This window comes from Dendrobates tinctorius, unplaced genomic scaffold, assembly GCF_039654945.1.
Source record: "Dendrobates tinctorius isolate UK_male_01 unplaced genomic scaffold, ASM3965494v1 ptg000105l, whole genome shotgun sequence".
Classification (NCBI taxonomy): Eukaryota; Metazoa; Chordata; class Amphibia; order Anura; family Dendrobatidae; genus Dendrobates; species Dendrobates tinctorius.
In genome coordinates, this window is record NW_027361773.1 from 10,794,874 (window position 1) to 10,821,815 (window position 26,942).

The window sequence follows — 26,942 nt, forward strand, 5'->3', positions numbered from 1 at the left end:
CCGCCACTCCTGCACCTCCTAGCGGGGCTGTAAGTGCTCTGGCAAAAAAGGCTCTCAATCTTAACAAGTTAGCTGCTGCTGCTTTCAGATGAGAACAGTCACATTCAACCTAGAATGTTGGTGACCCCTGCCAGCACTTCTGACAGCATTACCCCTTTTTTTTTTTTTTTTTTTAATTAACTGATCACCTGGTTCATCCTGCACATGCCGGTCACCTGCGCACTACATCCGACTTGTTTGCACCCCCAGTAACCACTACTGGTGTGTGCTGATCTCCCCGTGCATACCCCGGAGCGCGCCAGCCTTTCCCTCGGGTGCTCGCTCCCTTTCTACACTCGGGGAGCCTTTCCGGCCAGTTCCTGGTGCGCGTCTCTGTCCTGCCACTATCGGGCGCGTCAGTTCCGGTGCGCGCCCGTGTCACTTCCGGTGCGCGCCCCCCGGCGTTCTTCTGTCCCCGGCCACCATGACACCCGGCACCACCGCCCCCTCCCTACCTGGACCTGCCCGGAGGGGGCGATAACGCTGCACCACCACTGGCTACCAAGACGCCCGGTCACCTCCACCTCCTCCATACCTGTGCTGGGTTTTACCTGGAGGGAGCGATCACACCGCTGGCCAAAACTGATTCCTGCAGGTACTGCTTCTTCTTTATGGCCCAAATGGTGACCGGCGTCCTGGGCTCAACAAGGAGGGATTCCGAGAGGGTCCTCCGAGGAGTCTTACCTCTGCCCGTGCACCGATGTGCCTCACGGGCTGCATGGCCACCACACGTCAACAGAGAGGGAGCACAAAAGTGGCCTCCGTGGACTTCTATGGGGTATGTCGGCATCTGGGAGGGTGCACCCAATGTGGTCTCCGAGGCATCAAACTTCACCTGGGCAATTGCCTCACAGGCTGTGGCCATGCACTCGCTCAGGGGGGGCATAGGAATATATGGCCCCCGAGGCGACTACCGGTACCTGGTGACGGGTGTAGCAGACCGGTGCCTGCCAGTAATCACCCGACCAAAGGCCCAGGCATCCTCTTCTTTCTTCTTTCTTCCAGAATCTTCAAGAGGTTTTCATCTTGAGGGTTTCCCATCGAGGACAGGAAACCAACTGATGCGGAGAGAGGAGCCGCCCCTTTTATCTTGAAGGTTTCCTGTCCTCATTGGGCGGATCCCCTCTCTCGTGGTGCCGTCATGTAGAATGGAAAAATTGTGTTTCTTATTTTTATTTGAATAATTTGAATATGTATTTAATTATTTTATATGTTTTTTTAAATTTGAGCACAGGCGCCGGCTGCTGAAAGACTACTTCTCCCATCATCGGCTGCTGCTATCACTGTTATCAGTGACAGCAGACATAGCCTGATGGCAGTAGTAGTCTCTCATCAGCTGATGCCTGCTGACCTGTGATAAGCTTTTTACTATGGTTCACAGTATTTTTGCAGGGTCACGGTCGTAGCGATCTTACTGGCAAATAGTGTTACTGACAATCAGTATTGCCGCTTCGGTGTTTCCCACGTTATCGCACTGATGACAGCGTGGGAAACACAATAGGAAGCCCATAAAAAAGCAAACAAAAACTCAGCAGTTCTGCAGCAAAATTTTTATACCTGCATTTTGGCTGCGGATTTGACCGACTCAATTAAAGTCAATGGGTGAAAAACGATAAAAATCCGCACACAGAATTGACATGCTGCAGAAAAATACACACTGCAAATACTCAAGGAAAATGACTGATCATGTGCACAACACTTCAGGATTCTCATTGAATTAGCTGGCATAAGGATTCCATAGCGTTTTTGTCTCATTTCCAAGCATAAAAAAAGCAGCAAAAATGCACAATTAACACAATGCGTGCATATAGGCTACAGTCACACGCTCAGTATTTGGTCAGTATTTTACATCATTATTTGTAAGCTAAAATCAGGAGAGGAACAATCAGAAGAAAAGTATAATGGAAACACGTCACCACTTCTGCATTTTTTACCTTTCGGCTGGAGTCACACATAACCATTAAAAAATTGGTCCCATTTTAACGGTACGAAATCGCACAAAGAATTCTTGGCCAGATATCCGTCTGTCATCCCATTTTCCGGCAAGGAACCAATTTTAATCGCATCTAAGCATCAAATTGACATCCAATGCCAATGCCTGATGCCCTATCCTGTAGACCTGGAGAAGTTGTGCGATTTAATCGCAAGTCACACGTGTGGTGCGTTTTCCATGCGTTTTTTTATCGCATTCATAGACTTGCATTGGGGAATCCGATCCGAAAATCGGTGACAATCGCAGCATGCTGAGATTGTCTCTGTCCAAGGATCGGATGCGATTAAAAATCGCATGATGTGAGCTGCCCCATAGAATAACATGGGTTCGAATGCAATGCGATTGTTTATCGCATTGCATTCGACCGTTTTAATCGCTAGTGTGACCCCGGCCTTCTTTGCAAATACTGATGTGAAATACTGACCAAATACTCATAGTGTGACCATAGCCTAATAGCGATTTTGCAAATGCCCCCTTTATAATTGGGGAGCAGCGACAGGTTGCTGTGCCACTGACTCATTACAGTGTAGAGTGATTGCACATGAATTGCAATGTCTGAACAGTAAATTGGAGATGGAACCTTTTTGTTGCATCGAGAATAGACCCTCATCAGTATGTGTGTGTACCCGGAGGCTTTATCATGGCTGCCGGGTACACATGAATTCCCCAATTTATGCGCCAAGTATTCTCAATTTTTCCAATTTTTTAGTGCAGTAATACAATTCAAATTTCATATTTACATGTTATAGCATTACAGAGCACAACTTTATTTTGTTATAAGTGTGAAACCAGCCAATTATGGGCTGTGATGTCTAAGTCAACCATTGATTTGCTGACCCCAATTCAACAGCCTCATTGATATGTGTAAGGATTTCGAAAATTTGAAACTGGCATTAGGAGTTTATCTTTCTATAGTGATGTCTATTAAAAAAATAAAAATAAAAATTACAACATTAGAGCCTACTTAAAAAAAAAAAAAATCTAAACGATACATGCAGAGAATATTGCAAAAACACAGCATGTTCCCTACAATACTGTTTATGAAGGCACTATAAGTGGCAGTCCCTTTTCCTCAATGGGCCCCAAAAAGGCATAATAATTCCATCATGATGTCACACTGTAGAACTGGGCACAACAAACACATTGCATTGTTAGGTCACTGTACTGCCACCTCCAACATTCTAAACTGACGTCTAGTTCCAGTTATTCTCATTAGCATCTGGGAAGACACAAAGTGGCAATGAAGTTCCAGTTGTTTGTACATGCCATCTCCATTTTGCTGTGGCATTTTATGGATTATGCCAATGGTGCTCCTCTCCCTAACAGTAAGTATGCATGTATGCAACCAAAGAAAATTAGACGTGATTTCAGATCCTGACAAATTGATAGAAACACCTTATTTCCAATCTCATATATCTATTTTATTGCATACTATAAAAGTGTTGGAGCAACATCACTATCAGATAATTTAACTCAGTCTCTATTTAAAATGCAAAAATTATCTAACTAGTGTATATATGATGTCTGGTAAGATGTGAAGTTGAGATGATGCTCAATTTGTATAGCCTTCTCACAAAATATACAAGTATGACCATTGTTAGATGTAGGCATACATTCTTATCAGTGGCATAAGTAAAGTCCGATGGGCACTGGTGCAAGATTTGGACCAGGGGTCTCCCATCTTGGTATATATATATATATATATATATATATATATATATATATATATATACACTCACTGGCCACTTTATTAGGTACACCTGTCCAACTGTGTGTTAAGACTTAATTTCTAATCAGCCAATCACATGGCGGCAACTCAGTGCATTTAGGCATGTAGACATGGTCAAGACAATCTCCTGCAGTTCAAACCGAGCATCAGTATGGGGAAGAAAGGTGATTTGAGTGCCTTTGAACGTGGCATGATTGTTGGTGCCAGAAGGGCTGGTCTGAGTATTTCAGAAACTGCTGATCTACTGGGATTTTCACGCACAACCATCTCTAGGGTTTACAGAGAATGGTCCGAAAAAGAAAAAAAATCCAGTGAGCGGCAGTTCTGTGGCCGGAAATGCCTTGTTGATGCCAGAGGTCAGAGGAGAATGGGCATACTGGTTCGAGCTGATAGAAAGGCAACAGTGACTCAAATTGCCACCCGTTACAACCAAGGTTGGCAGAAGAGCATCTCTGAACGCACAGTGCGTCGAACTTTGAGGCAGATGGGCTACAGCAGCAGAAGACCACACTGGGTACCACTCCTCTCAGCTAAGAACAGGCATCTGATGGCTACTTTCAGCAGGATAATGCGCCATGTCATAAAGCTCGAATCATCTCAGATTGGTTTCTTGAACATGACAATGAGTTCACTGTACTCAAATGGCCTCCTCAGTCACCAGATCTCAATCCAATAGAGCATCTTTGGGATGTGGTGGAACGGGAGATTCGCATCAGGGATGTGCAGCCGACAAATCTGCGCCAACTGTGTGATGCCATCATGTCAATATGGTCCAAAATCTCTGAGGAATGCTTCCAGCACCTTGTTGAATCTCTGCCACGAAGAAGTGAGGCAGTTCTGAAGGCAAAAGGGGGTCCAACCCGTTACTAGCATGGTGTACCTAATAAAGTGGCCAGTGAGTGTATATATATATATATATATATATATATATATATAAAAAATCAATAAAAGTGCTTTTTAATAGCCCATGTGGCGACGTTTCGGTCTCAAGGGATATATATTTATGTCCCCTGACCTGAGCCCCATCGTGGTATATATGTCCCCTGGCCTGAGCCCCATCGTGGTATATATGTCCCCTGGCCTGAGCCCCATCGTGGTATATATGTCCCCTTGCCTGGGTCCCATCCTGGTATTTATATCCTCCATCATGGTATATATGTCCCTTTTCCTGGGCCCTCTCCTGGTATTCAAATACACCATCTTGGGCCCTATACTAATATATATATATCCCCACGTTTTGGTATGTATGCTCCCCATGCTGCTATATGTCACCCGTTCTGCCGCTGTTCTTTCATGCATAGAAAAAAATAATTAGATTCACCTCCCATCTGCTCCCCCGCCGCACAGCGGCCTCTTCTGAAGTCTGCAAATTATTTCAGGTTGCAAGCGGCAGAAGCGCATGACATCACTGACGTATGTCCCTAGTCCCGTTCACGCATTGCTACCCAGGGACCAGACAGGTTTCTGCGCCGCAATATACTTCAGCTCAATGTGTGTCTTTGGACGCAAATCCAGTTGAAGTTTCTGCTGGCTTAAGAAGGTCCCTCACCCTCAAGAGCCCGGTGGTGACCTCTGTGACCGCGGCCGATTCTTAAATATTCTTAACTTCAGTTAATTAAATCACAAAAAGAATCCACCCAGATCAGCGGCAGGTAGCAATTTTTATCTCGAGTATTGAAAGACTTAAGTGTAATAAAATATGAACATTAACTTCTAGATTCCTGGGGGTTTATTTCGATTATTGTATTATCTCAGCATTTTAAAGAGTGTAGGCAAGAGGAACATAAAGGAAAGATATGTATTTCTTCTCCACTGACTGTCCCTAAATGAAAACTCAATCTCTAAATTAGTACATGATGCATTTGCTGTACACATGTAACTGAATAATTTACCTTGCCTATACATATATATGTACTAGCGTGTGTATATATGCATGCAAATTGCCTGGTCAGAGAGGAAGGGGATTTGAACTCTATAGCACCACCTGTTGGAAGCAGCGATCCTACAAGTCCCTAGCGACCCTTTAACAGGACTTGAATTGTGATCTCAGTCCAGAGCCTCTCACCTAGCCAAATCAGTTCTCATACTTTGCACTGACGAGAGGCAATACCCCTAAACACCATGTCTGCAAATTGAGATTCTGATTTGGCTTTTATCCTAAGTCACATTTCAAAGCCTGTTAAAGGGTCAACAGTGACTTGTAGGATTGAGGCAATTTGCATGTTAAATTTTGCAGAGTAGCCTTGCACCACTAATAATTCTCCATACCTTTGGCATGCCAGAGCCAGTATGTCCCTCTCCACAAGGAGAAATATTACCATATATATATTATATACATGCACACACTCAAACACACACTCCTCCACAAAGTATAGCGCACAGCCCATTGTCCTCCATAAAAGTATAATGCACACCCATATCCCTCCATAAAATATAATGCCCACACAGCCCAGTCATCCATAAAGTATAATGCACCTCATAGTTATCCATAAATATAATGCACAGCCCATAGTCATCCATAAAGTATAATGTACCCCAATCCATAGTCATCCATGAAGTATAATGCACATCCCATAGCCATACGTAAAATACAAGTGCATCTTAAAAAACTAGAATATCATCAAAAAGTTCTTCAACACAAAAAGTGAATCTCATATATTACATAGAGTCATTGCACCCAGAGTGATCTATTTCACGTGTTTCACAAATTATAATGCAAATCCCATAGCCATGCATAAAATATAATGCACCCCATAGTCATCCATAAAGTATAATGCATTTTATGTTAGGTACAAATTTTTTAGTGGAATATACAATATTTATACCTATCAGCATACAGGCGTTTGTTGCCGCCAGGCTGCTAGTCATAAGAGAACATTTTAAGCCAAAACAAAATAGATAGTGACTGGTACGGTAAGTTTTGATTAACAGACTAAATCCATTGGACATTCTTCTCAGCCTAAGATGACAGGGGCTACCTATTATACTAGAAACATGTAATTTGGCAGCTTCAATGTTCATTATATAAACTAAGTGCCATCTTGCCTAAATAAATGGAATCCAAGGTGCTTACCCGACCCTCCGGATCAGGTAATTTCCAGTCTCCTGTTCCCTGAATAGTAGCCTGGGCCGGTGACTTAGGGATTCTAGCAAACCCCACGAGCTTCTCTGAAAGGAGTCTTGGCCGCCTACATCATCTTGGATGGAGGATTTTCTCTTGGTGGCTGCTTCTTTTCTCTGGTTTTCCTGATGCGGATCACGATGTTTCGGGCTGTGAATCCGCTCACTGCACGGCAAAGGTGTAGGGTAATACAGGTCTTTACTCTGTGTCTTCCAAGCATGGTATATTACTGGGGTATTACAGGATTTTTGCATGGGTTGAAGCAGAATCCCCCTCACATGCCTGCCAGACCACGTGCCCCAAAACATGATATAATTGTTAGTGACATGAATACATCATTACTTAATATACTTAATCATGGACATTTTTTGGCATAGTGGTCTCCACCCATTAAATTCAATATTGTTCATGCAATATAACTTCAAAGACTAAAAACCCATCACATATTTTCTTCCCTTCTACAGTAGCATGAGGAAACCGTCTACCAGACATTGACATTGGCTCACGCATTGTTGGTGGGAGAGATGCACAACCTGGGTCCTGGCCATGGTTAGTCAGCATCCAGCTACCGATCGTTGAAGACACCTTTATACACCAGTGCGGAGGCTCAATCCTTAACAATCACTGGGTTGTGACAGCCGCTCACTGCTTCAAGAACCATGAAGAGTAAGAAACCCCTTCACGCTCTTTGTAATACAGAATATAGTAAGATTCTTAGGGAATTCCTAGGGTTTAGGCCTCATTCAGATGTCTGTTTTTAATGTACATCTTTGTTCCTTGTTTTTTGCAAATAGAACACATAGCCATTGTAATCTGTGGGGCTGTTCACATATACATATTTTTTATGGAGACCGAGTGATCCACAAAAATATCATGTACACATTATGCCCGTTGTTGATCCAAATCACGGATCAAATTTACCTTTACAAGTCTATGTGCCCATGATAATCACGGTCAGCAAACAGATGTCATCAGTGTGCCGTCCGTGGGCTGTCTGTGATTAACATTGTAAGCGACAGACAGAGGAAGGTTTAATTTTTTTTTCTTTCATCTGTGAAAATCACTAATGGTAAAAACTGACATACTGACCAAATACTGATGACAGTTGGATCCAAAACACTGAGGAAATAATGGTCTGTGTCTTTACATACGGGAGTCTGAATGAGGTCTAAATGCTGAAAGTTGGTTTAGACTTCATGCGTACAGTATTTATACGTACGGCGGCACACTTAGTCTTTATGGCTGTTCTCCATCTCGGTATAATATTGGAACCATACAGTAAATCCTTAAAGGGGTTGTCTGTTTTTCCGATAAAAGTCTGCAGGCATTATATGTGACTGGAGACTTCTGAATCCCTACAGTGTGCGCACCACACTCTCTGCTATTGATGGCAAGACCACAAGTAGGAAATTTGCATGATTCCATCATTCCATGATTATTATTATCATTATTATTATTATTATTTATTTATATAGCACCATTGATTCCATGATGCTACACATGAGAAGGGGTTACATACAAATTACAGATATCACTCACAGTAAGCAAACTAACAATCACAGACTGATACAGAGGGGAGAGGACCCTGCCCTTGTGGGCTTACATTCTACAGGATGGTGGGGAAGGAGACAGTAGGTTGGGGGGTTGCAGCAGCTCTGGTGTTGGTGAGGCGGTGGCTCCTGTAGTGGTGAGGAGGCAGCGGGGTCATTGCAGGCTGTATGCTTTCCTGAAGAGGTGGGTTTTCAGGTTCCATCTAAAGGATCCAAGTGTGGTTGATAGTCGGACGTGTTGGAGCAATGAATGCCAGAGGAAGGGGGATATTCGGGAGAAGTCTTGGAGGCGGTTCGATGAGGATTGAATAAGTGTGGAGGAGAGAAGGAGGTCTTAGGAGGACCGGAGATTACGTGTGGGAAGATATCAGGAGATTAGTTCAGAGATATATGGAGGAGTCAGTTTATAGATGGCCTTGTCGGTCAGTATTAGTAATTTGAACTAGATACGCTAAGGGAATGGGAGCCAGTGAAGAGATTTGCAGAGGGGAGAAGCAGAGGAGTAGCGAGGAGAGAGATGAATTAGTCGGGCAGCAGAGTTACGGATGGACCGGAGAGGTGCGAGGGTGATAGCAGGGAGGCCACAGAAAAGGATGTTGCAGTAGTCGAGGCGGGAGATGATGAGGGCATGCACAAGCATTTTAGTAGATTGAGGGTTGAGGAAAGGACGGATTCTGGAAATATTTTTGAGCTGGAGGCGACAGAAGGTGGAAAGAGCTTGGATGTGTGGTTTGAAGGACAGGGCAGAGTCGATGGTTACTCCGAGGCAGCGCATTTCCGGTACGGGGTAAAGCTTGACGCTGTTAATTGTGATAGATAGGTCAAGTAAGGAAGATCTGTGAGATGGAGGAAAGATGATGAGTTCAGATTTGTCCACATTGAGTTTGAGGAAGCGAGAGGAGAAGAAAGAGGATATGAATCTTATTGCAGATGGAGTGGGCATTCCAGAGTGCTCCAGAGAGAGGAAGCAGGGAGGTGGGCGTCAAGGGCACAGGTTTTATGTTGGAAAGATTGCGGTAGTTCATATTGGATAGGGAGCAGTAGGAGGGGGTAGTAATCGGAGGTATGAACTGTGGGGATCCAGGATTGGGAGATATGTCGCCAGCAGTGAGAAGAAGCAGAGAAAGGGAGAGCAGGTGGGAGGAGAGTGGGTGGCTTGTTTTATGAGTAAAGATCTGAAAAGAGGGAGGGGGAGATGGTTATTTATTTAGAGGGTGCTGGGGTTTGGGATAGTGAAGGAGAGTGAGGATTAATGGAGCAAACACTGTGAGAGCATATGTAAACATGGTGAAGGAGTAAGATGGGTTAATAGAAAATCTAGGTTCAAGTAATAAGAAATGCTTACTTGGCAGACATATCCAAAAGAGACAGATACATAGTGTGGGGTCCTGACTCCTGCCGTGACTAACTGCTGTTAAAATAATTGCATGTTCTCAATACTTTTGATGCAGTGATACTTTTGCTGCAGGGAGACGCGTGCCAACTAGACTTGCTCAGCCTTGCTCATTTCTTTTATATTGATTGATGCCAAGCACGTCTAGTCAAAATGTGTCCGGAACTATACAATTCACCTACTTGTGATCATTACTCTCGCTGGCAATACCCGAGAATCCTGACAGCCTCAGGTGAAAGGAATCAGAAAACATAGTCAAAAGACCGGACTATCCCTTTAACTCAGACATATTGACTATTTGCTCAGTTCAGATATAATGATCAAATTTATGTATTTTATTGACATGAAAGAGATATAACATTCTAAATTTATAGTAAGACCTTAAAGGGGTTGTCCCATTTAAGGAAATCTTCGTCTGAGCACAGTCTGTTTGTTTTTTTAAAAAAAAGCAAATCGCACTTTACTAACCTTTCAAAGGTCAGGCACCGAGTCTCCACCACTGCTCCCAGTATCTGATATTGGCTATGAGCTGACGTCATGCTTGCAGAACTGTTGAGCTCAGCGATAGCCTGCTGTGCTGGTCACGTGACACCAGTGCTGCAGCCAATGTGAAATACCAGGAGCAGAAGCGGAATTTCAGTATCATGGGTATATGGGCACTTTATGGGATGGAGGATGTGTGATGGGTATATGGGCACTCTACTATGGGATGGAGGATATGTATGATGGGTATATATGGGCACGGGACTATGGGATGGAGGATGTGTATGATGGGTATATGGGCAAGGGCCTATGGGATGGAGGCTGTGTGATGGGTATATGGGCATGGGACTATGGGATGGAGGATATGTGATGGGTATATGGGCATGGGATTATGGGATGGAGGATGTGTGATGGGTATATGGGCACTCGACTATGGGATGGAGGATATGCATGATGGGTATATGGGCACTGGACTATGGGATGGAGGATATGCATGACGGGTATATGGGCACAGGACTATGGGATGGTGGATATGTATATGGACACGGGACTATGGGATGGAGGATGTGTGATGGGTATATGGGCACTTGGCTATGGGATGGAGGATATGTATGACGGGTATATGGGCACGGTACTATGGGATGGCGGATATGTATGATGGGTATATGGGCAAAACCAGGGGAAGAGTCTTGAGGAGATCATTTGCATATTCCCAGTGCCTTCTGGGATAAGTGAAGAGTCTCCGCGAGCTCAACGATCACTGGGTTTTGGCCGTTGCAGCTGAAAAGAGGAAATCGGAAAACCAGGGGAAGAGTCTTGAGGAGATCATTTGCATATTCCCAGTGCCTTCTGGGATAAGTGAAGAGTCTCCGCGAGCTCAACGATCACTGGGTTTTGGCCGTTGCAGCTGAAAAGAGGAAATCGGAAAACCAGGGAAGAGTCTTGAGGAGATCATTTGCATATTCCCAGTGCCTTCTGGGATAAGTGAAGAGTCTCCGCGAGCTCAACGATCACTGGGTTTTGGCCGTTGCAGCTGAAAAGAGGAAATCGGAAAACCAGGGGAAGAGTCTTGAGGAGATCATTTGCATATTCCCAGTGCCTTCTGGGATAAGTGAAGAGTCTCCGCGAGCTCAACGATCACTGGGTTTTGGCCGTTGCAGCTGAAAAGAGGAAATCGGAAAACCAGGGGAAGAGTCTTGAGGAGATCATTTGCATATTCCCAGTGCCTTCTGGGATAAGTGAAGAGTCTCCGCGAGCTCAACGATCACTGGGTTTTGGCCGTTGCAGCTGAAAAGAGGAAATCGGAAAACCAGGGGAAGAGTCTTGAGGAGATCATTTGCATATTCCCAGTGCCTTCTGGGATAAGTGAAGAGTCTCCGCGAGCTCAACGATCACTGGGTTTTGGCCGTTGCAGCTGAAAAGAGGAAATCGGAAAACCAGGGAAGAGTCTTGAGGAGATCATTTGCATATTCCCAGTGCCTTCTGGGATAAGTGAAGAGTCTCCGCGAGCTCAACGATCACTGGGTTTTGGCCGTTGCAGCTGAAAAGAGGAAATCGGAAAACCAGGGGAAGAGTCTTGAGGAGATCATTTGCATATTCCCAGTGCCTTCTGGGATAAGTGAAGAGTCTCCGCGAGCTCAACGATCACTGGGTTTTGGCCGTTGCAGCTGAAAAGAGGAAATCGGAAAACCAGGGGAAGAGTCTTGAGGAGATCATTTGCATATTCCCAGTGCCTTCTGGGATAAGTGAAGAGTCTCCGCGAGCTCAACGATCACTGGGTTTTGGCCGTTGCAGCTGAAAAGAGGAAATCGGAAAAACCGCGCGCCGATAGGCGCGCGAAATTTGGCTCATCTTTCATCGTTTTTAAGAAATCTCAAGATGGAAGAGGCCAGGAGCCATTTGGTGAGCTGCATTTCTTGCTACATGTTCACAGATTTACCAGTGGAAAAGCCAAACTTCACATGCCACAAATGCAAGCTTGTGTCCCTGTTGGAGGAAAAGTTGCAAAATCTCGAAGAGAGGTTGGCTACGTTGAAGAGCATTAAGGAAGGTGAAGAGTTCTTGGACAGAGCACAATTATCTCTTCATGTTACAGAAAGAGAAGAAATTCGAAGTGCACCTGAAGAAACAGAGGAATGGAGACATGTGACCCAGAGAAACAGGAGGATCAGGAGGCAGTCAGCACCCATACTGCTCAGGAACCAGTACCAGGCTCTCACGCAGGAAAACGATGAAGAAATACATCAGGATAAGACTTTGCCAACAAACAGCAACCTTGTATGCCTTCAGAGCCCTCCTGGATGGAGAAAAAAAAATGTTGTGAAGAAGAAACGGAGAGTGGTGGTCATGGGGGATTCCCTGCTGAGAGGAACAGAGGCCGCTATCTGCAGACCGGATATAACTACAAGAGAAATGTGCTGTCTTCCAGGTGCAAAAATTAAAGATGTGTCTGACAGGATATCAGGACTCTTCAGACCTACAGATGACTACCCATTCCTGCTACTACATGTGGGGACAAATGACACCGCAAGAAACGACCTGGAAACCATCTGCAGAGACTTTGAAGACTTAGGCAAGAAAGTGAAAGAACTGGGAGCGCAGGTGGTCTTCTCTTCCATCCTCCCAGTGGATGGCCATGGAACAAGGAGGTGGAATAAGATTCTGCAGGTGAACAACTGGCTACGTCGATGGTGCCGTCAGCAACGATTTGGATTTCTGGATCACGGAGTGAACTACTTATACGATGGACTACTTGCTAGAGATGGGTTGCACCTTACGAAGACTGGAAAGCATGTATTTGGAAGTCGCCTTGCTACACTTGTAAGGAGAGCTTTAAACTAGAACAACATGGGAAGGGAAGCAAAAGACCAGAAAAAGCCATACACCTGACAAATGCTATTGAGAACTCTGCTATTAGAAGTGGAAAGGAAGAACAAAGACGAAAGAATCTAATTAATAAAAATATTGGAGAAAGAGAAACCAATCACAAACTAAAATGTTTCTATACTAATGCACAAAGCATGGGCAACAAACAAGGAGAATTGGAACTACTAACACAGGAACAGAAATATGATGTAATTGGAATCACTGAAACTTGGTGGGACAATACACATGATTGGAATACAAGACTAGAAGGATACAACTTATTTGCAAGAAACAGACTTGATAAACGAGGAGGGGGTGTCGCATTGTATGTTAGAAACACGTATATCTGCACAGAGATTGAAGCTTCAGAGACTGGGAGTTCTGTGGAAACTGTTTGGGTAAGAATACAAGGACAGAACAATGGAAAGGACACCATTGTAGGTATTTACTACAGGCCGCCTGTGCAAGCCGAAGATATAGATGAACTCTTTATGCATCAGATGGCCAAGTTCTCCAAAAAATATGACATAGTTGTCATGGGAGATTTCAACTATCCAGACATTTGTTGGGAATCTCTCTCAGGCAAAACTAACAGGTCAAGGAAATTCTTATCCTCTCTTGCTGACAACTTTATCTTCCAAAAGGTAAGGGAGAAAACAAGGGGAACTGCTACATTGGATCTAATCCTTATAAACAGGGAGGAAATGGTTGAGGAGGTAAAAGTGGCTGGGACCCTAGGAGGTAGCGACCATGCTATTTTAGAATTTTGGATTACTAGAGGTGGAAGACCTGTGAAGACTCAGACGTCAAGGTTAGATTTCAGAAAGGCAGATTTTAAGGGATTCAGAAAGAGAATTGGAGGGATCCAATGGCTGGATATCCTTAAAGACAAAAATGTCCAGGAAGGATGGGAAATCTTGAAAAATGAAATTCTCAAAGCACAGTTGTTAACAATTCCGAAAAGAGGGAAGAATAGGAAGCATTTAAGGAAACCAGGATGGATGAACACAGAACTTAAGCACATGCTAAAAAGGAAGAAAAAAATGTTTATAAAATGGAAAGAGGGAGGCATATCTAAAGAAGAATATAATGCTGTCTGCAGAACCTGCAGGGCACAAATCAGATTAGCTAAAGCTGAAAATGAACTGAGGCTTGCAAGAGATGTCAAAAGCAATAATAAAGGATTTTGGGGATATGTCAAAAGTAAAAGAAAAGTCAAAGATGCTATAGGATTTTTACAGGATGAAAATGATGAAATGGTAAGACAGGATGTTGAGAAGGCTGAACTTTTAAATTCCTATTTTGCATCTGTTTTCTCTCAGAAAGGAAATGCAACATCAACTGTTATTCACTGTCCTATTAAGGGAATAGAAGAATCCAGGATATCTATAAACAGAAAGATAGTGAGGAAACACTTAGCTAACCTAAATGAATTCAAGTCTCCAGGTCCAGATGAATTACACCCCAGAGTACTGAAGGAGATAGCAGAAGAAATTTTTGAACCCCTCTCCATAATCTTTGAAAATTCTTGGAGAACAGGAGAAGTGCCAGAAGACTGGAGAAGAGCAAATGTTGTTCCTATCTTCAAAAAGGGGAAGAAGGTGGACCCAGGCAACTATAGGCCGGTGAGTCTGACTTCTATACCAGGAAAGATCTTTGAACAAATTATTAAACAACATGTATGTCAATACCTGGATAAGAATGAAGTGATTAAACAGAGTCAGCATGGGTTTCTAACTAATAAGTCATGTCAGACTAACTTAATTTCCTTCTATGACGGTATCACTGATTGGGTGGATCAAGGAAATGCTGTAGATATAGTATATCTTGACTTCAGCAAAGCATTTGACAAAGTCTCTCATACAATCCTTATTGAAAAAATGACTAAGTATGGAATGGACAAGGCAACTGTTAGGTGGATTCATAACTGGCTTAGTGATCGGACCCAAAGAGTGGTCGTAAATGGCTGCACATCCAGTTGGAAGAATGTCTCAAGTGGGGTACCACAGGGCTCTGTCCTGGGCCCTGTATTGTTCAACATCTTTATCAACGATTTAGATGAAGGAATTGAGGGTAAACTGATTAAATTTGCTGATGACACAAAGCTAGGAGGGATAGCTAATACTAGAGAAGAGAGAGAGAGGATTCAAAAAGATTTAAATAAACTGGAGAAGTGGGCAGCAACTAACAGAATGGTTTTTAACAGGGAGAAATGCAAAGTACTACATCTGGGCAATAAAAATGAAAAAAACATATATAGAATGGGAGGAATAGGGCTAAGTGACAGCACATGTGAAAAAGACTTGGGTATACTAATAGATCACAGACTGAATATGAGTCAACAGTGTGATGCAGCAGCAAAAAAGGCAAATGCAATTCTAGGATGTATTAACAGAAGCATACAGTCTAGATCACGTGAAGTCATTATTTCCCTCTACTCCTCTTTGGTCAGACCTCATCTGGAATATTGTGTCCAGTTTTGGGCACCACATTTTAAAAAAGACATCAACAAACTGGAGCAAGTTCAGAAAAGAGCGACCAGAATGGTGACCGGTCTGCAAACCCTGTCTTATGAGGAAAGGTTGCAGGATTTGGGAATGTTTAGTTTGCAAAAGAGAAGACTGAGAGGAGACTTAATAGCTGTCTACAAATATCTAAAGGGCTGTCACATTGTAGAAGGATCAACTTTATTCTCATTTGCACAAGGAAAGACTAGAAGCAATGGGATGAAACTGAATGGGAAGAGACACAGATTAGATATTAGAAAAAACTTTTTGACAGTTAGAGTGATCAATGAGTGGAACAGGCTGCCACGAGAAGTGGTGAGTTCTCCTTCAATGGAAGTCTTCAAACAGAGGCTGGACAGACATCTGACTGGGATGATTTAGCGAATCCTGCTTTGAGCAGGGGGTTGGACCAGATGGCCCAGGAGGTCCCTTCCAACTCTACGATTCTATGATTCTATGATTCTATGATTCTATGGGACTATGGGATGGAGGATATGTATGATGGGTATATGGGCATGGGACTATGAGATGAAGGCTGTGTGATGGGTATATGGGCACTCAACTATGGGATGGCGAATATGTATGATGGGTATATGGGCATGGGACTATGGGAAGGAGAATATGTATGATGGGTATATGGGCATGGGAATATGGGATGGAGGATATGTATGATGGGTATATGAGCACGGGCCTATGGGATGGTGGATATGTATGATGGGTATATGGGCACGGGACTATGGGATGGAGGATAATTATAATTTTATAACTAACCACAGTTAGATACTATGCCCGGGCAGCGCCGGGCTCTTCAGCTAGTATATATATATATATATATATATATATATATCTCAAACTAAAGGATTTTCTGGAAAGATACAACTTGACTTGGAAGTGAAGAGAAGTGACATTTCCATAATTGATTTGTAGAAGGAAAATGAAATACAGGTTACAGGACACAAAAAGGACAAACACCTTTTAGGTTATGGCTACAGGGTGTCTTGTAGTTGTGTTACATAAGATTAGTGTTGAGATACTAAATCACAATAATAGTGAATGTGGTTGCATTGTGCTACTCAAGGTGTTATGGCCACAAACAAACCCTGCTGGATTCTCTGTAACCACCGTAAGGGCTCATGTAGACAACCATATTGTTAGTTAAAGTGCAATCCGACAAAACATCGGATTTGACCAGGACCAATGTTAGTCTATGGGGCTGTGCACAAGTCAGATTTTTTCCTTGGACAGCGTCTGTCCGAGGAAAAAAAAAAATCACAGCATACACGATTTTCAACCAATATTTAGATCTCGTCTTCAGATGTCATCCGCGTGAGGTCTTATTTTCACAGACTGACGGGATGTAGAAGATGGATAATTTTTTCCATCTTGTTCTCATATGAGAAAATTGGAACACAGTGATCACACCATGATCAACCTATGATCAGAGTGTGATTAGCATAATCGGGCCAATTTTTTCAAGTAAGAGAAATACGGTCGTGAGTCCCTAGCCTATCTCATTAGTTGTTAATCTTAATAATAGCCTCTAAGAAAAATATTCAGAATTGAGAGTCCTCAGTGGTTGATACCTTTTAATGGCTAACTGAAAAGATGGTAACACATTGCAAGCTTTCGAGACTACTCAGGTCTCTTCATCAGGCATTGACTAATACAAAACCTGAAGAGTCACATATTTATGCACAACACAGCACAGAAAAAATGCAATAGATAAGACAAGTGACGTGAAGCAGAACTAGCAGAATGTAATAGCCTCTAGTCACTGTATAGCTCTAGCTTTATTCTACTTTTCTCATAGTGCTAGTTTAGTATATATAATTGCTTATGTCCTCTGATATCTTCATTTCTATTGTTTCAGCGATGTCTACTCTTGGAGGCTGGTTTTTGGACTCTATCAACTGTCAGTTTTTGGCCCAGAAACTGAAATTCGAGGCATATCCCGAAAGATTATACATGAAAATTATGACCTTGAAACAGAAGAAAATGATATTGCCATGCTGTCTGTAGAACGGCCAATCAGTTACAACAGATTCATTCAACCAGCGTGCCTACCTCGGAAGACATCAGATGTTTCAGTCAAGACTGATTGCTACATTGCAGGCTGGGGTGTGCTGGAAGAAGAAGGTATATCTGATTTACACATATATATATACATATTGCTTATTTTTGAGTATTCAATAAGGAGCAAAAATGGAAACAATATCAATCAAGAGGCAAAGAAATGTTAAGTAAGAGGGTATTAAGTACAGTATATGAAGATAGTAGGAAGGGTGTGGGGTCTATTATACTGTGCGCAGGTCAGTACATAGTGTGGAGGGTTGTATGGGGTCCATTATATTGTGCAGAAAGTTGTGTGGAGGCCAGCATATGTGTGAGGGGTGTGGGGACCATTATACTATATGGAGGGCTGGGTAGGGGGCCATGATATTGTGTGGTAGGATGAAGTGAGTATTCCCGTAGGGAAGAGCTTGAAGTGGATTCTGAGTCAGGTGACAGCTGTTGCACAGTTACTTAATATAAAAGGCTGGGATGGTGAAGTGGCAAAAAGGCTGGCATCAGGATATGATAAGAGGAGGATGGATGAGTTGTGTAACAACCCCAGAATAGAGAAATCTGAGAGTCTTTGTACCAGAACAAGTTGTTGGTCAAGCACTAAAGTCCAGACTTCGCAAGTGAAGACCCAGCATTCAGACTCTGCAGGGCAAATGTGGCGCCCCTGAGGGTTCAGTCGCCACAGAGGTACTGCACCTCCTCCTGAGGTGTGGTACCCCACCATTCAGGTAAGGTGGAGACCCCTGACCACGCTCCAACACCTGCATCCCACACAACACAGTAGTGTAGCAAAGCACCCTTTGGTGGCTCCCTGCTTGGAACACGAAGCGTGCTGGGAGGCGGGTGGAATTTAGTTTGCACTAAAGAGCGGGAAGAGGATAGGATATAGGGGGAGTTAGTCACAGGAGTCTGAGGAGGTCGGACCTGTGTAAGGAGATCCCCTGAGAGGGATGAAGGAGGGAAAGTGCTGCAGCCGACCTCAGTGATCTGGGTCCGCTGGCACAGGAAAGGAACACTGAAAGAAAACCTGACTCTCCATAAGAAGGAAAGGATTAGTACGGAACATGAGGAGAGGAAGAGAACAGAGGACTGAGGGTTAGAGGAGAACCCCTCTCAAGTTCTACGCGCAAGGCCGGGGTCCGGTCCCCGAGGTTGTTTGGATACTTATGGTCCCGCAAGAGACACCGGAGGAATAGAAGTTTGTCATCACTATATTCCCATACAAGACTTGGGGGCACAACAGCAAAGAGATAGAGAGCCGGGACTTAGAAGCAGAGAGTCCCCGAAGCAGGCTACAGCTGTCTGCTGTACAAGTAGAGTTCATAGGAACATCAGACAGGAGGAACTCCAGTGTAACTCAGTACTAGGAGTACTTCACTTAAAGGCGCTAAGAGGGAGACGTTCAGAAAAGGCACATAAGTTGGAGGAGTGTTGGAAAGGTGTGCTTCATCTTGCCTGGAGGTTGGCTGGGCTCCTGACCCAGAGGACACAGCACCGATGCGGGCTCTTGAGCCACCACACACTGTGAGTAAAGCTTTGGATATACATGCCCTGGTGTCCTCCACTTATTCCTGCGTCAACCCGCCCAGCACTGCTACATCCCTTGAGCCCGACACTACATAATCTAAGTGTCGCTACATCCACTCTGCCCTGGGACTACAGCCCTGCCTGTGGAGGGCTATACCCTCACTGCTGCACCACACCATCTGTCCCAGAGGAAATGTCTGCAGCTCCAGCTTAACATCTACATTGCCGAACACCACAGGTGGCGTCACGACTTACACATTCACACTGAACATTTACAATGGACGCCCAGGGCCACGGACCGGGTCACCGCTACTGTGACACTTTCCTGTGAGATAACGGCTCGGTACCGAGTACCCCACAGCCCTGGGAGTGAGGGCGACCCACAAACTCTGAAGAAAGGACACAGATCATTGGATGGGATCAAGTGTCTGTCATGCTGAAGAGAAGCTTTGGGTAAATTGGGCTGTTACTTCCAGCACAGATGTACGTAAAGGGTGTGGGCCGGGCCCGTGCTTCAGAGAACAAAGGCAACCAGCGAAACGAACACAGTAGGCATCGAGTGGCTTACATATTGGGGACATGCATCCCAGCATGAAGTACTGTGACCCCCATTAATGCCAGTGAAACCACCAGAGTTGTCTAGAGAAACTTATGCTGGCGACAGACCTAGTATTAGATGTGATGCCTGTTAAGCTGAGACATACAGGGCATATTAGTCGCCTAACTGCCAGTTAATAAGTACATGTGTCACCACACTGTTGTCAGATATCCCAGGGCTGGGGGCTCCTTTCCTATCTTTAAAGTTAGGTGCACAGATGAATTACCAAGCAACAGTCTTTAGAATAACACAGACAAAACACCTCCTCAAACAACCAGCTCCTCCAAAATCATAGAGTCTAAAAAACTTGGCATTCACAGGTGATGAAGTGTGAGAAAAAAGTTCCATTTATTATACATCCAATAATATCGTTAAACGTTTTCCTTTCAGTTGTGGACCTTCATCAGAACTAAAATATCAATGTGGCTGTCCTGTAGTATAGTGATACTTCTATGTGGACTCAGGCTGCCTGGGGGGTTAAGGGTAAACACAGAACACAGATAATTAACATTTGTACTGTAAAAAATAGGAATCAAATATTACCTTATTAACTGTTTTTTTAGGCAATGGTGTGGAAACTGTACATAGCATGGGATGCATTATCATTGAGTATATACAAGGGTCCTGCGGTAAAGATGACTGTGGCATACTGTCAGAGTAGTATAGAAAATGTACACCGTATGGAACACATTAGTATATAGAACATCTAAAGGTCATGCGGTAAAGATGACTGTGGTATAGATGTAACTGGAATATACAATCTGTGGTGATGCCAGTGAGATCTGCACCAAGCGTATGGGAGGGATCTATTAATGAGAATACTGTGGAACCACATGTAGTGGTGGGAGCAGGTAAAGGCTAGCGTGGATAATCGTTGTTGTCAGAATATAGGGTTGTTGCTGCTGATATGTATCAAAAAGGGGAAATTAATATGTCATTCATAGCGACACACATTATGGCAGTAGTGATCGGAAAAATATGCAAGGATTAATACACCCACACTCTGTCAAGGACCCCGATGTGAGCTAGGGCATGGATAGTCGGCGATCTGCGTCGCTGGGAAAGGCGCTGTATATCCGGTGGCTGGTTCTGCTAGCTCACATCGAGTTCTTTCCCCTCACGGCATCTAGGTAATCCCTTTTCTTAACCCCTTATGGAGGCTGCCGCTGCCACACCGGTTCTCCACTATTGTATACACCGTTTGTGCTATACAGCAGTGACAGGGACCTTGACAGAGATGGTGTCCACTTAATAATAGTGTGGGTACTGTGAAACTTTCAAAAGGAGGTGCTACTAGGTACTAACCATGCAGGGTGCCCAGACGTTTGCATTGACCCATTTTCCTTTTTGGAATTTTTAAAATGTAAAAAATGACTTTTTGCCTAAAATACAAATGATATTTGTGTCATTATGTGTGATATTTAACTTTAGACCATTTAGGTATCATTTCATCTTCAGCTTGCTTAACTATTCACAATAACAGTAATTTTGACCAGGGGTGCCCAAACTTTTACATGCAAGTGTATAGCTAAATTACTTTTCTGTGACAGTCAAATAAATAGTGTTTTGCTGACTATCACAGTGTTCTCATTGCCTGTGTTGTTGCATTCAAATAACCTACTTACTGTTAGGAACGGCGGAACGCACTAAATAGAATAATAATAAAGTGCGTTCACCGCTTGGGGTCCACCGTGCAGTAGCTGGTATAACTGCTGCTAAGTGGTGGCAGACAAGCAATATGGCGGTATGCTGCACACTGGTTAAACTTCACCCGGAGTGCGCAGAGCGGGCTCTGTTCACACACAGAGGTGCTGCAACAAAAAACATGCAAAACACTAAACCTGTTAGTGACACAGGCTTCAGGTAGATGCACACACGGTATCTGGTCAAAGGAGCAGGACCCAAGACAGAGGAGCTGCGTCCCCTAGACCTACCGTGTGTGCGGCATCGCTTCTGCGTACGCCAAGGAGGGCTGCAACTGCAGCGCGGCCCAGGACACGTCCACTCGTTGACAAAGCAGAAAGCAAGCGCGATGTCAGACGCTAGCGTAGCGGTGCGGTGAGCACAGTGGCTTAAGGCTTGCCACTGACTTGCGCTGACTACTAAACTAATTCCCTATCCACAAGCGTATTATCAGAGGAAGGGGGTTTCAAATGAGTCAGTCACCAGAATCATGCATCCGTCACCATTCACACATAGCAAGTATAGTCTATACTAGCGCATGGGAAAGGCCATGCACGCTTTTTATAGCCGTGCAGGACCTTCCAGATCTCCGAGATGGACCAATGAGATCTGGAACAGGACCTGGGCACATGACTCCCGATCTCCAATGGGAGATCGTCTTGTGAGCATGCCCAGTAGGAGCACAGAGGGACTTAGTCTCTGGAGCGGTCTGCTGCAAAGCAAACTCCTCTGCAGTTGAAAGACAGCAGGAGACCGCAGAATGTGAGGCTCTGGATTCCTGCAGAGCAGACACAGAAACCTGACACCTAACACTTAGGCCTCTTTCACACTTCAGTTTTTTACAATCAGTCACAATCCGCCAGGTTTTGAAAAAAACGGATCCTCAATTTTTTTTTGAGGATCCGTTTTTTTTCCCCATTGACTTGCATTAATGGCGGATTGTGACGGATTGCTGTCCGTTGCATCCGTTTTTTTTGAGGATCCGCCAAAAGTTGCTGTCCGTCACCATCCTCAAAGATTTCAAAACGGAGCTTGTAACGTTTTTTCCTCTGGCGGATCCTCCAGACACTCATTTAACCCGAAATTCTTTCTGGGTGCCGGACAAAAAAAAAAACATCTCTCTCTCTCTCTCTCTCTCTCCTCTTCCCTTCCCGCGGCCAGCGTTTCCTTTAACTTTCCTCATTTTCAGGATCCGTCTGAAAACGGATCCTGTGCCATCCGTTCACATCAGTGAAGAACGGATCCGCTTGTCTGACTTTTTGGCGGATTTGAACTGATACAAAAAACTGAAGTGTGAAAGAGGCCTTACATATGCTATAAAAATTAACACAATTACTCTTTAATACCACTGGAGCCTGGTGTGATGTTAATAAAAAGTGCTAATGCCCTTGAGATGCCCTCTTAGAGCCTGAACAGAGAAATGCACTTTAAAAGCAGCTCCCACTTTGTCAAACCCCAACCTGTCTATTAAGCATTCTTTAATGGTATGTTTCCACGGGCAGAAACCGGCAGCGCTTTGGACGCAGCACATGTCCGCTCCGTCCAAAGCGCTGCCGGCTTTTGTACGCGCGGTGATTGCACATGTGTTCATTGAACCGGGTGGAATCACCGCATCCTATACAGTGGACTGTGATATTTATCTTATAAATAGATATGCTGCAGTCTAGAAAGATGTGCCGCATGTGCGCATACGCAGGGAAGCCGGAGGCGTGCTTGCTCGCATAGTGGAGATTGGATTTCATAAAATTCCCTCCACTATGCTGTAACATCTGGACGCTGTGGATTGGATGCTGTGACTGTACGCATCGTCCAGTCTGCAACGTTTACTGACCGTGGAAACATACCCTTAAGGATGGCAAGTATATACTCTTACAATGTAGTAATAAGCTTGCTCTACATAAGGGCAGTTTAAATATTAACTACCTTTTTTTCAATAAATCAACATTACAAGTGAAAATAAACTTTCCATTATGTTATCAAAGAAAAATGCCACTTTCCCATCCTTTCAGTCTTTTGCACTGATTATTCACTCTCAAAAACTTCTCAAATCTGTCTACAAATCAGTCTGCAGTGAGGACCAGATTGCTATAAAAAGGTCTATTAAGAAGAGAAGGGAGTTGGAGAAGCTTGGCTTAGTTTATATTTTTAACTATTATAGAAAGATAAATTCTAAGAATATTAAACAACAATAATGAGTTCTTTGATCATATAAAAGCACAAGACCAATGGATTTAATTATTATATTATTATTATATAATAATAATAATAATAATACTTTACCGGCAGCAGAACCTCTTTTTGAAAAGAAAAGGGAGCTTATTCTGATTTCCGACACCCTAAATCTTGAAAACAGATGATTTGTTTATGTGAAGCTGGGACCATCCAGACATTTCTAATGAAACCACCACTTTTCTTCTATATACTGTGCCTCTCTTATCCATGGGATTTACCATATTATGTGGATTATAAGACGCACCGGACCATAGATGCACTGAAAATTTTGGTGTAGAAAATAGGAAAAAAACTGTTATTAAATAAACTGTTGGTTCTTCTTTGGTGGCTTACTTGGGGGGCGTCTGCTCTGGAGTAGGGTCACAGGAGGCAGGGTCGCTGCTTCAGGCTATGTGCACACGGAGTTTTTTGGCTCTGCGGAGTTTGTAGTAAAAACCGTAGATAAATCCGCAGGACTAAAGTCCTGCGGTTTATCTGCGGTTTTGCCTGCGGTTTTGTCCTGCGGTTTTACACCTCATAATGGATGAGGTGTGAAACTGCAGCGTTTCTGCACTAAAGAATTGACATGCTGCGGATTGTAAACCGCAGCAAAACCGCGCGGAAAAATCTGCAGCATGTGCACTGCGTTTTCCAGTTTACCATTGAAAACAATGGTACTGTACAACACACCTAAATCTGCTGCGGACCCTCAGGAGGTCAGCAGCTGTAGAAGTGGGGCGATGCTGCAGGCCCTAGGCTCTTTTAAAGTGTTGGCGCCTGTGAGTGAAGTCCCCTTTCCTGTAGGTTTCCCTGTGGGGTGCTTTGGGAAAATGGTCGCCGGAGGTGGTGAATGCACAGATTGAGATCTCAGAAGACTTATTATTATTATTTCACATTCAGTAATCAAAGTCATGTTATGTTTGTGTGTGTGTAGCCCATTCACTATCTCCATCTAACCCCCACCCCCTGAAGATGGCTGGACCGTCATTGTAAATACATCATTGTAAATACAAACCTATGCTTTGTATCTCCCCCACCTCATTGTAGATTGTAAGCTCCACAAGCAGGGTCGTCTTATTTCGCTTTAATTATTGTATTGTTAACGTTGTTACTTATGACTGTTGTGTTTGAAACTGTTCAACTGTAAAGCGCTGCGGAATATGTTGGCGCTATATAAATAAAGATTATTATTATTATTAAGACGAGATGTGTCATGTGTTCCAACTGATGCCTAGCCCTCAACAATCAATTTCTGCACTTTTACTGGAAAAATTAATACAGTTATATGGCTTGAGTTTATGGTGTCCTATACCATGAGTTGCATGCACAGATTGAGATCTCGGAAGTCGAGATCTAGTCTCCTGAGATCTCAATTTCTAAGTGTAATGTGTTCCAACTGATGCTTAGCCCCCAGCAAACAATCAATTTCTGAACTTATGTTGGAAAATTTTGGCTTGCGTTTATGTTGTCCTATGCCATGAGTTATACATATCATATTGTTTGATTTGCAGCCACTGAACCATCAGATTTTCTTCAAGAAGCTCAAGTGCAGTTGATTCCTAATAAGAAATGCAATAGCCGTTCATGGTATAATGGTGCCGTGGGTGTCTACAACCTATGTGCAGGCTATGAAAAAGGAGGCATAGACAGTTGCCAGGTAATCACATGTGATGGAATGTAGTAATTGATATTTTTAAGATCAATATGTAAATAGTCTTGAGATATGTGCATTGATATATTTTTTTCTATCCCTATAGGGTGATAGTGGAGGACCACTGATGTGCAAGGAACCTAATGCAAGAATATTTTCAGTGGTAGGAATAACCATCTGGGGATCAGGCTGTGCACAAGCACGAAGCCCCGGGGTTTATTCATCTACCCAATACTTTCTCACCTGGATATTGGAAAAACTTGAATCCACCCCCTCTAGGGAACAAGTGTAAAAAACGGAAAACATATTTACCAACAATAACACCTTAAACTTGTTTTCTTGAAAAATAAATTACATTTCCGCATAAGTATTTTCTTGTATTGTTTAGGGTATTGTAGCAAAAGGCAAGGCTGCCAACATTCCTTGGAGCACAGTGTTGCAAGTCAAGCTCCATATCTTCCATTGAAACAATGTTTCTTTGAAAGACAGAAAGAGTCTAGAATAGAGATGGGCAAAACCCAAATAGTAAAGTTCGGTGTCCGTACTGAACACCTACTGTGCGGATGCAAATGTCGACCAGGACAGTAGTCATGGCTGAGCTTATCTGGCTTTGCAGGCACTGACCTACCTTTACATAAAAATTGTGTTTCACCTTCAACTTACCTGTCTCTCCATTCTCTGCGCCATCAGGGTTCTTCCTTTGCTCTCTAAGGTCACCTTTGATCGTTTGTGGAATAAAAGAGACACAGTCCAGTTGTAACTCAAAACGCAAAACTTTACTCTCATATCATCGCAGCACATCCAGATTCAATACACCATCTTCAGCAGGTTTCACATTACATGTCACTTCAGCTTTCCCTTCACTTTTCTCCATCACACGGCTCGAGATCGGGTCCTCCCTGTTCAGACTCACTGCCATCAGGTGTTCCCTCAGCCGTTTCACCCCGGATCTGAGGGCATCAGCCCAGGCTAAGACCTGGCACATGGTGAGTGACCCGCCCATCTGTCCTGCCATGTCCACCTCTGCAGCTTTTGCACTTGTAGCTCAATCTTCTGTAACTCCTGTAACTGTGTCTATGCTGTTCCCCCACACACTGGATGTCTGAGCAATTTCTTGAAACTAACATTACGAGGTCTTACAGTTGCTCGGGCTAATAGCCCACCCAAGTTCTATGGGCGCCCTTCTGGCACTAATCAGGAAGCTCCCTTCCTCTCAGTACCATGACCCCTCCTATATTAACTATTTACACTACCATGCAAAACTAGGTGCACTAAAATGCCCCCATCTAGTGGCCTAGCACTAATATTACACTTTTCCTATACAACACACATATTACAGTTTATCTACACATATTAACAACATTACGCAATACCAATAAATATGTACACTTCTTTACATTTTTGTACACTTTACACCGGGACATGCTTAGGGATCCAATATGGCTACTGTGACCCCCTTACGCGGACACCGAACACTGTCTTCACCAGCAAGTCCGTATTACTGTTCGGTCTTGCCCCCCCCGAACAC

At 43.7% G+C, this 26,942-nt stretch overlaps 1 protein-coding gene across 1 annotated transcript in view; it reads left to right on the forward strand.

The window, feature by feature from the left end:
* LOC141100521 (acrosin-like) overlaps positions 1-25,775 on the forward strand; it is a 38,149-nt gene extending 12,374 nt beyond the window's left edge. Inside the window, exons 2-5 of the mRNA XM_073589085.1 lie at positions 7,356-7,548; positions 17,551-17,816; positions 25,275-25,420; positions 25,521-25,775. Coding sequence (XP_073445186.1) covers positions 7,356-7,548; positions 17,551-17,816; positions 25,275-25,420; positions 25,521-25,706 — 791 coding nt within the window. The 3' untranslated portion in view covers positions 25,707-25,775. The remainder of the gene's footprint in view (positions 1-7,355; positions 7,549-17,550; positions 17,817-25,274; positions 25,421-25,520) is intronic.
* The last annotated feature ends 1,167 nt before the right edge of the window (positions 25,776-26,942 follow it).